This window comes from Vespula pensylvanica, chromosome 6 (genome assembly GCF_014466175.1).
Source record: "Vespula pensylvanica isolate Volc-1 chromosome 6, ASM1446617v1, whole genome shotgun sequence".
Taxonomy (NCBI): Eukaryota; Metazoa; Arthropoda; class Insecta; order Hymenoptera; family Vespidae; genus Vespula; species Vespula pensylvanica.
This window is the reverse complement of record NC_057690.1, coordinates 5181509-5193141: the sequence shown is the minus strand read 5'-3', so window position 1 is coordinate 5193141 and position 11633 is coordinate 5181509. Positions and strand designations below refer to the sequence as shown.

At 37.1% G+C, this 11633-nt stretch overlaps 1 protein-coding gene across 2 annotated transcripts in view; it reads right to left on the bottom strand.

The window, feature by feature from the left end:
- Positions 1-11633, bottom strand: part of LOC122629758 — a 99883-nt gene that overhangs the window by 19468 nt on the left and 68782 nt on the right. For both annotated transcript variants that reach the window (XM_043813517.1, XM_043813518.1), the window contains exons 2-4: positions 9831-10036; positions 3569-3704; positions 2269-2402 (exon numbers count right to left, since the gene is read on the bottom strand). In XM_043813517.1, coding sequence (XP_043669452.1) covers positions 2269-2402; positions 3569-3704; positions 9831-10036 — 476 coding nt within the window. The remainder of the gene's footprint in view (positions 1-2268; positions 2403-3568; positions 3705-9830; positions 10037-11633) is intronic.

The following is an 11633-nucleotide window of genomic DNA, read 5'->3' as shown; positions in this document are numbered from 1 at the left end:
TATATATAAAAGTATATATATACTAGCGTACATATTAACTCGGGATGTTGTGGAAGAGTAGAAGTAGCCATTGGACAATCGATGGGAGCGATTTTCTAACCCAGTGACCGGCTACACCAGACCATCGTCATGGTCCACGCGTCTCCTGCACTTTACGCGAGTTAACCACCGGTTGATAGGCCTTCTGCACTTTCACGACCTTTTCTACTACCTCTGGAGTTTCCACGGAAGCGGAAATTTCATATCAGCCGCGATCGTTCAATTTATTCCAAGTGACCATTATCGTAATTCGCTTGAATGAATCTATTTCTCGCCATCTAATCTCGATTAGTATCTCTAATTAACTTTAAACTTTATCTGTTTTCTATTGACTTCTCTTTCTCCTTTTTTCCTCTTTCTTTCTTTTTCTCTGTCTTTCTCTTTAGTAGTATTCATACATTCAGAATTATCAAAGAAGTTTTTCTAGTATGAAAGCGCAGGGAAGGTTAAAAGAACTTTAAAATCGTCTGTACGAGTGTTTGCAAACTCAATTTATATAGAACGATTTTATTTTCTTTTTATATTTTTGACTCTTCGTGGACCTAAACGCCTTTTATTATATTTCTTGACAAAGAAAAGGAAGACGGGAGAGAACGAAGTAGCAGACCCATCGAAAATGTCAAAAATTGGGAAGTAAAAACGATAGAATAGTCGATGCATTTTCTTAGAAAGTAAACGGACCGAGACGCATCAGGACTGCTGAAAAAGACTCGAAATTCCATACCCCCACTATCATTGCTCTCCTTCCTTCCAAAATCGAGAAACATAAAAATAGGAAGCAGTTCGTTCAGACGTGTGCTTTCGAGCGAACAAGCTATTGTTATACGTCATCAGGACTGGGAGAGATAGAGCAGCCCTCACGAAACGCGAATTTTCTGTTAGTGCGCGGAATAGTTCAGTAGTCGTTGCCACAACGTTCGTTTTGTTTCCGTGTCGGCGATTTTTCATTCCTTCCGTTGTTGAAAACAATCTCTCTGTCTCTTTCTTTTTCTCGATAATTATAAAAAGTAATGTAAACGCAGATAAATTTCACCCTAAGATCTTCGACGTGATGTCGGAATAAAAACATTTTTATAATTTTCTTTGTAATTCCTTCTTCTTTATATTTTTATTCTAATTTTTTAAGGGTCGAAAATTATAAAAATTATTCATTGCTCATCGGGACAACAACGACGACGACGACTATGACGACTACGACTACGACTACGACTACGATTACGACTACGACTACGACTACGACTATGACGACGACGATGAAAGGAGGACGAGCGTCCGATCGAATTTATTTCTAGCTCGTACACTGTAAAGTTTCATATTTCATTTTTTAATTAGCGAGCAGAGTCGTAATTCGATATTTCGTAGTCTCCCGTTCGAGATCAATCGAGCTCTCACTCCGACGCGAATTAAATTTACCGAGATATATATCGTGATACGCCCATAGAAAGTGGGCGACACGTAGCGGTGTTTCGGGGTGCGAAGAGGTGAAAGAGGTAGAGGAGAAATAGGAAGGGGTAGGTGCAAAGGCCGCTACGATGCCACCCTATGCAAATAAATCGTTATTCCGCGGCATTTGTTAAATCAACCAAATTATTCCGTTAAATCGCAATTCGAACTGCACACGTCGGAACATATTGCTACGTTGCTACGGCAAAAGTGGTTTACGTGTTTACAATCGTATGGATTTAAATCCCCTCACCTCTTCTTTTCCTCTCCTCTTCCATTGCGTTTCCATTCCTTTCAACGATCGGCAACGAATTGAGAACATTTTCCATGATATCGATGGATAAGACCGGTCGTGAAACGTTTACCTTCGTTTTGAATTACATCAGAGCTACGTGTAAATCCGATCGATCGATATCTATTAATTTATCGACCTATACAATTTTGTTTCTTTCTTTTTGAACGGTATCTCGTGTTATATATTTATGTCGTATTTCTATAGACCATTATTTAAGTAATCGCATTAGTTAATAATTAATTGCAGGAAAGCGGAGAAAAACGAAATGAAAAGAAGGTAAGAGATAGAGGGACAGAGAGAGAGAGAGAGAGAGAAATAGGGATAGACAGATGGAAAGTTTTCCATGTGGGATTTTCATCCAATCCCACATTATATAGTTATATAACCAAATATAGAACAGACGAAATAACTGTAAAAAGAGAAGAAGAAGAAGAAGAAAGCGAATAAAGATAGAGAGATATTGAGACAATAACACCAAGAGAAATACTCACATGATCTCCGTTGAGCATCCACGTAATGGCAGAGGCTGGACGGGATGCACCGGAGGTGCAATTCGCTCTGAGCATCTCACCGACTGCTATGCGCTCCTTCTCACTGCCGATCGTCGGATCCGTTTTTGGGGCGTCTAAGGCATAATAATTATGTCGTTTAACACATCGAAGTCCTGCTCGCCGGCATTAATTCGACGTCTGGCGAATTTCCAGAGATCAACCGGAAGTGTACTTCTAACTCTCTCCCATTCTCTTTGAAATCAACCCTAACTCCCGTTTGCTTGGCAATTTTATCGTCTTGAGAAGATCGTTCGCGCGGTTTTCCTTCGAACTCCAACCGCGTAACTTTCCGCGATCGTACGTTACGTCGGACTTTTTCCACGTAGTGCGGAATACGCTGACGTCACGTTTTCAGCTTGCTTTAGACCATTGAAAAAGAGAGAAAGAGAGAGGGAGGGAGAAAGAGAGAGAGAGAGAGGGAAAATAAGAGGGAAGATCGAATCCCCTAATCTACGGAGAAAGAATCGTGGCGGTTTCCGGGAATGGGGACCGTAAAGGGAAATCCCGTGCCGCGAGTTATGTGCCTCTAAAGTTCTCGTTAAACGTATCGTCGTTATTTGCGAAAAGCAGGACGCAAGGAATGTCGCTATCGCCGGCCAACGATCGATCCTGTGTCCCACTCTTCCCTGTCTTTCTCCTCTCCTCTTTCTGTGCTCTATTTCGTCGGTAGCTTTTTTATTGCTTTTTTTTTTATGTCCTCTCATCTCTTCGGAATTCGGATTCGTGTGCTTTAAGAATTAAGGCTGATGGTGGGAAGAGCCGAACATTTTAATCCTCCAATTCGTGAAAACGTTTGTAGTGAGTGGTATAGATCAAGCCTAGGACAAAATATATGATGGGCTATCATGATGCCGACGAATTACAATTTTTTGAGAATTTTATTAAGGTTTTATTAAAGTTTATATTGATCAGAGACAACGGTTTTACACTATCTTGGTTATCTTGAATAGGTATTTCAAGTAACATAATCCGATGGAAAAACTGTGGAATATTCAGCAGAAAAAAAAGAAAGAAAAGGAGAGAGAGAGGGAGAGAGAGAGAGAGAGAAGCATAGAAAGTACGAACATCGCGAATTATAAGTGGAAATGAGATTTTAATTTCGAACAAGGTAATTTGCTGGTAGGAACCGAACTTTCGAAAGGTAATTAAACCATCGAGAGTACGATATCTCGTACCAGCTCGTTTTCATGAATCATAACGCATCGAATAGGTTATTATGAGTTTTCAAAAGTGTACTTACCTACGACCATCATTTTCGCTCTCTCGATCAACGTGTGATAAGAGGGCACACCGGCTGATACTTCGCACTTGTACGTCCCGGTCAGATTTCTGGACACGTCGACCAGGGTGACACTGGTTGTATCAGATGCGGTGACCTGTGAAACAATATCGAAGCTTAATGCATCCCGAGTTTCGAGTTTCTTTTTGTTCTCGTTCTTTCGAGCTTGCCTCATCACATGAGGTACGTTATATTTCAAAGCCGTTTTAGCTTCCATTCTATTTATTTTTTCTCTCCATCCTCCTCTCTTGTTCTGTCAATTTTCTCTTCCACCATGTATCGGGCTCGTACGATCGTACGATCGTAGCTCTCGTCGAAAGCAACACGGATATTACTTCGCATTCTGCCGCACCATCGACTCGCCGAAATCGATCCTCCGCGCGACTAAATCTCGATCGGCTCGACTCCACTATCGCTACAACTCACCCCCAATCCCTCACTCCCAGCTTCCTTCATCTCACCCTTTCGTTCTTTCATCCTTTTTTCAGCTGATATTTATATGCATCGCAACGATCTTTCTCTTTTCCTCCAACTCTTCATACCGCTCCGTTGTTCTCTTCGATTCGTTCATCTCTTCTATTATCGTTTCTGCTTCCTCATTCTTTCTACTCTCTGCTATTTTCTATCTTTCTTTTTTTCTAATTCTCTTTATCAAGGACGGATGAACGGCCGATGAAAGAAATTTCAACGAATCGATATACGAAACGAATAGGGAATAGGTTCTGACTGGAAAAAATTATAAGTATTAAAGATATATTGGAAGGATAAAAAATTTGACCAGTCGATTAAAAAAGAGACTAAACTAACTTTAAACTATTGATATTATAGAAAATGATCGTACAATTTTATTTATTCTTTTAATAATAATTACTTTTTCCAAATAATACGATCGAAAGTACATTCTTTTTATCGATATGATTTTTTATCACGGATAACAAAATATTGTTAACAACTTTTTGTCCGTTTCCAATATCAGCTTGATAGATAGGTCGTTCCGACGAGATGACCATGGTCCATAACTTTAATTTGTTTCGGAAAAAAGGGAAGAGGAATACATACGTGGAATTTTTACAACTTGATCGATCACATGGATCAAACACAGCGAAAGCCCGCGGGCTTGGGAACCCATGGGACATGTCGCGTGCAAATGCTTGTTTAATCGTTGATCCACGCTGCTCTTGTACCTACGGTTTTGAATTTCAACGGTGGTGGACACGCGATATGGCAATTTTACGGAACGTAAGCACGAATGATAGAAACTCCGTTTATCTTCTGTCATGCGCTAACGTATTTCAGAGATCAGAACGACGGATAAAATCGTTGAATAAATCTCTCTGAATTAACTTTAATAAGGCACATTGTGTTTGCTGACGATCGAAACAAAATGAAAAAAGGCAGAGTTATCTAACGACATTAATAAACGATAAAGAGTGTTAACGTAGAGAATACAAAATTACTTGGCGAAGTGAGATCGACTTTGTACTTTTATATTTATTTTTTCAGAAAACGATCGTACTTGATACAATTACAAAGAGTTTCGGTATAATTTCCTCATTCTTTTACTAACAAAAATGTTTCCCTACGGACATTAGCTCCAAGACCGACATCAATGTAGGACGTAAGACCCCCCCAGATTTCTTAAGTGATCTCATTTTTTTTATGGAGGAACAGTTCTCCTTCCATGTCATGCCTTACTCGTAAAATTTAAAATAAGGACGGTTTCATTACATAAAATAAATTTCTATTATTGGCTATCATACTCGGTATAAGTATAATACAAAGCGATTAGTATAATTTGCTTCTTCCTTTAGTAATACTAAAATTCTTTTCTTTCAAAAATGTTTCGCAACAATAATCTTATCATGCAAATAATAGAACATATAATTAACTCTCGAGTTATGAGTGTAAGAATTACAATGAATTCAGCCGAACAGTTAAAACGATTGTAAACGCGCATATTATTGTAATTTGAATTTGGCGGAATTCAATGAATCGATAACTTCGATAAAAGTGTTTCTCGATTTCGTATAAGTGTCTCGAAAAATCATAAAATCTGTCGTTCGATGCAAAAGAAAAAAAAGGAATGGAAGAAAAAAATCTTATTACGAAAATCTTATTGACATTGGACTCACATTTTCGACGATCTTCTTATCGACGAGCTTATGCTCAACGTGGAAAGAATTGGAGACTCATTTTCACAAGTACACCCGATGGAGAGAGATCGTAACCGGGTGCGAACGATTTCGCGGTGTATCGCCGTGGGGATGAGGGAAAGAAAAGAGAAAAGAAGAGAGAGGAGAGACAAGATGTTTCAACGAGAATCTCAATATCCAGAGCGGAATGAATTTTTGTAGCACCGACGAAGGATGAAAAATGTACGATACCTACTGTTTTTCGACGGTCTCGTCTTCTCTTACGAGAACTCGGTAAAATTGAATCGGTGGCACGTTCGACGAAAGAAGTGAAGAAAAGAAAAAAAAAAAAAAAAAGAAAAAGAAAGAAGGCAAGAAAGAATCGAAAAAGAGTTTCTTTTGTACGAAATGAAGTCTATCTATCCTCTCTTTCTCTTTTACTCTTCCGTTCTTTTCCTTACTAGCAAGAACGATGCTTTACAGGGTGGACTTTTAAAACTCACAAACGATCTCTTGTCCTTCTTTCTTGCTCCTTCTGTTTCATTCTTCCGCACTTCTTTTCTGAAATGTTCGGTCACTTTCTGGATCACTGTTACTTCTATATACACGTATATAAGTATGTGTATAGGTATATATCTATTCCAAAGAATGCTCGGAACGTTTCTATAGTTCAATCCGTCTTACTACTTTCTCTTTCCTGTTTTCTTTCAACGTGGTTCGATATTGTTTGTGATAAAAAAAAAAAAAAAAGAAAAAAGAAGAAGATATAGCTAGCTTCTAGCTGTAGAAGCATTAACTAGTCTTGAGAGGATATTTTCTCAGAAGACTTCGAAACTCTTTCTTTTGAATCTATGAATAAAAGACCGTAAGGAGGACGAGGGAGGGTATACTCGACGTTATTAGAGATACACGCCGTCCAAGTAACCATAACCTCGTAAGCCGATGTAATATTTCAGTGTTCGCGTCTATTTGCCAGGGAACGAGGAGCTACGCTTTCTTGGAAAAGAGAGAGAAGAAAAAAGTCGAAGGGTAAAAAAAAGTGAATGCCTCGACGGCATGTGCGCGAAGAAACGCGAAAGAATGATGGCATGGTGCTAGGAAAACTAATGTTACGAGAGATGTTTTCTTTTGCATTTCTTACCTCGTCTTTTATCTGGTAAATCCGTAGAGAGGTGAGGAGATAGAGATTGCGACAGAATGAGAGAGAAAGAGAGAAAGAAAAAGAGGAGGCGGGACAAGTGGAAAGAACAAAAAAAGCAAGAGTGATGGAAAAATCAACAATAGCTTCTCCAATTTTTCTTATCATTGATAAAGGATTATAACAAGTTTAACAACTTCTGTTCCACTCCGTAATTGTAGTCTCCTAATACGGACCCGATTGACTCGTTATTAATAACTCGAGTTAAAAGTAAGTTAAAACTATCGTTCGTACAGCTTTCGGACTATCTGGATAAATGAATGTGCCTTTGAAACTTTTCTTCAAAGTTCTGCAGCTTTTTTATCTTTTTTTTTTTTTTTTTGAAAAATAAAGAGGAAGAGGAGATATTCTTTATCGTATTGGAAATGGGATAAAAATCTAGCTTAATCAACTCTTCCATTTCAAAGAAGATAAATGTTACGTAACAGCAAGAAAAAGTTAAAGTCAAAGCAAGAATATACAAAAAAAAAAAAAGAAACTACGACTCACATTTTTCTTTTGAATAACTATATATGTATGTACGTCGACGCCTATCGCAAAGCAATATATTAATCACTCGATTTCTGACTTTCGTTGCGGCCTGCAAAATAAATCCAATATCGCTTTTTAATTACACATCGACCGAGTGGTTTCCGATTCGCATTAAAGCGTGCTCGCTGCTTCGGGTTCGCATCGCACTGGATACGTGTAATGAATGAGGGTATGGCAAAACCGCAAGCGAAATTTTTGAGTTATTAACGTGAAAAGTAGCGTTTAATCGTTTCTCGATTCGGCGAGTCGGTTTGAACTCACGATAGATTGTTTCGTTCCGAGTGATATATATATCGCACATGTCGTTTACCTAAATTCACCTAATTGAGAACTATTCTTCGTTATAATTTAAAAATTTGAATACATATGAATGCAGAATTATAAAGCATTAATGTTTAGCTCAATGCTTAATGTAGCTTAATGCGTAATGTAACATACGTGTAATAATTTAATTTTTCGTTAAATTTGGTTTAAAACAAAAATTATGATAATGTAATTTTGCCATTACTTTGGTTCTATTATTTATTTAATCAGCTAATATAATATTATTTTTTCTTTTTTTTTAATTTATAAAGAAAATAAATTAGGTATCTATTAATAGGATTCGGAGAAAATGATATTGATTCGAAAGGAAAAAAAAACCGAAGGATCCAACGATCGATATCGCGAAATAGGTGAAAGATTTTCCATGGGATAAGAAAAATCAGGGAATGAGGGAGGTGTCCTCGATCGCGAAGGCGTTGACTCGATTCTCGTGAAACACGGAGTCCGCTTGACCCGGGTTCAAATTCACTCGAACGGAATTTCAAAGGGTCGTGTCGCGGTCGTAGCGCCGCCCGTAAATCAGCCCTATCGATTTCTTTCTTCTCGACGAACTCGAAGGATTTTAACCGTTCGACATGGTGTTACCTACGCTGTTGAACTTTTCCGTGTATGTACGTAAGTACGTATATATTCTGACTTTTCTGTGTGTATCCGATTGCATTGGTCTTGAGTAACTCGAAAGAGAGAGAGAGAGAGAGAGAGAGAGAGAGAAAGATGAAAGAAAAAGTTAAACCTTTTGTGGTGGTATGTTGGAAAAGGCATCGAAACCCTTCCGTTTATCGAGACTCGTTCGCTCGTAGAAAAATATATTATAGTCGTGAGAGGTGTGACTCCAGAGTAAAAAGCGATGCATTCGAAGCCGAGTGGAAAAATCAGGTCGGTTTACTGTTCTTATCTTTCTCTCTCTCTCTCTCTCCTCTCTTTTTCTTTCAACATCGGACAAGTACACGACGCTGATAAATGTCCGCCTCGAGTTTCGTCCTGCTTCGAGCCTCTCTAACTGTATTGTCTTTTACCAGTTCGCTCACATTGGCTGACTCGCGAGAAAATTACGCGTTTCCTACGGAAAATTTTGCAGACCGACCGACCGACCAATGAGTATAGGAGTGAGATAGAAAGAGGATGAGAGGGGAGTTCAAAATCGCTTATTACGCGTCTACATAGTGGTTTAAATCAAAAAGACGATGATGAGCACGACTATCTAGAGAGAAAATTTTACACCTCCAGCATGAAAGACAATTAATCATCCTTCTTCTCACGTTCTTCGCCTTCTGGAATCTGGCAGAAAGTATGCATTCGCGGTTAATGAGGATGCCGTAAGTCGACTGAATTCTATCGAAAGTTCGTCGTCTCTTCTATTTTTCCGTTGGTATCTTCCTGTCGATGTACGATTGGCTTATGCTTCAATCGTTTTTAATTTCTTTTTTTCTTTTTTTACAAAAATTGGTAAAATAATTAACATTACGAGAATGTTTATTAGAAAGGCCATATCGATTAATCAATCCTTTTTAAATAATATTTCTTTCTTAATTTCGTTCTCCGAGTAAAGTATAAAATTGATTACAATATTTTATTTCCGTAAAATAGGTAAACGTAGTTGAGAGTTGTTCGAATCGTTCTACTTAAAACATATTTTATATTATATTTTCTATTTGATATAAATTTGTATACATTTAATATTGAAAATCATAATTTACGATACTTATTAAGTATATATATTATGTGATTTATGTCTTTGTATTTGATAATTGTGTTTTAAGTAATTTTGCATAACTCTTAAAACGAATATATTATTTATTTATCACTTTAAAAAAAAATTTATTTCTATGTTATATTTTACTCTTTCTATTAGCTATTGTTTTTAATTGAATTTTAAGAACGCCTACTTCAACATTCTATTATACGGTTTGGTTAAGGTAAAAAAGGAAATTCTCGCGTCTAACGAGGAGAATATAGATGTAATTAAAAGAGAGAACGCGAAAGCGTATAATTAAAAGTCAAGTTAAATTAAGTCATAGAACGAACTATAGATACTTACATTTACATGTATTCCACTCACGTTGTACGCGCTTTGGGGTGGCATTCGTTCGGTCACGTAACGATAGAATTCTACCTCTTCTAAGCTCCATTGAATGCTGTACAACGATGAACCCTCTAGGTCGTACGTGCAAGTCAGTATGACGGTGTCACCAGATCTTACCATTGCTGGGACGTTGATCGTTAAATCCTTTAAGCCCGTAACACCTGGAAAATATTTAACGAGAACGTGCAACGAATTACATTTACGTGTGAAACAAATCCTGTGCATGAAGTATCATGACGCGAGGCTCTATGTCGCGAGCACCATTTGTCAGATATTTTATTTATCTTTTACAAACGTTTGTGCGTCATAAACATTTATGGTAAGAGCCAGAGAGAATGGTTTTAACCAGAAATACAGTGTTTTGGTCGTTGTAAATCCTATGAAAAAGAATGGAAAAGAGAAAGAGCAAGAGAGAGTGAGAGAGAGAGAGAGAGAGAGAGAGAGAGAGAGAGAGAGAGAGAGAGAGAGAGAGAAGAAGGGAGGGAGAGAAAGAGAAAGAGAGAAAAGCACTCGAGCAGATTTAGGTAAAAATATTTTTTGCGAAAAGCGAGCAAAAAGCAGAAGCGACTATGTGAGTGCAAAAACGAAGAAGAAAGAAGAATACAGAGGAATTAGAAAGACGAACGAGGTACAATAATTTTTCGAAATGGAGTTATTGTTCCGTCGTGTCACTTGGAATTGGCAATATCGTTTGTACCGCACACGAGTCATATACCAGTTTGGATTGTCGTCAAGATCGAAGAGACGTAGAACGTATCCTATTGAGACCACGAAATAACCTATATGTCCATCGTTTTTCGAAAGAACGTTCCGAATGAAGAGTTTTCTTTCGTAAAAAGTAATAAAAAATATTGATCCTGTAGTTTACGAAGATTGGATCATATATTTCTCGATAAATAAATCATCAACTTTCATAGCTATAAATTTCATAATTATGTAGGTCGAAAATTCAATTCAATTTTTTATTTTTAATTAATTTATTTATTTGTTTTCTTATTAATATACGTCCTCATTGATATATGTATTATTACAAATGAAAGCTTGAAATTAATATAATCCGATGTTATTATTTAATACATATATATCACAAATGAATAATTGAGTACGCTGGGTATCTTTACAATAGAAACTCATTGCATATTTTAAATTTGTCATCAAAGTAAAAGCTGTGACGTGTAGCTTTTGGGCAGAAATCTTCCTACCGTACATCATCCTTTGCGCGAAACTTAATCTAAAATAATGTGTTTCAAACTCGATATTGTGGTATAGCTGTCTGATGAATACTACACGACACGTAGGTACCGTACAGCGCCGTATAACGTACTTCCTAAACTCTCTAGCATTATATACAAAGTCAAACTTAATCTCGCATCCCTAAGAAACATACGGACTCGTATTTACTGCATTTCCCTTCCTTTACCATGATCCACTTAAATCAACTCTATACCTTCCACTCTCAATATCGTCGTTACGAAATTGTAAATTTCATGTCATTGTCGTATATATATATATTATATATCTCGTATATATGTGTGTGTGTGTGGGTATGGATTATTTGATAAAGAAAAGTAATATTTAAACAAGAAAATGGAATAAAATTCATCGTTGGAGGATACAATATATTGTAACTATATATAAAACTTTTTTAATATTATAGACATTTTTTCAAAGTGATTCGTGTTACACGCATACACATATACACCAAATTTCAAATATTAATCCTAATCTGTGATATTTAAAATTCACAAAGTATCTTAT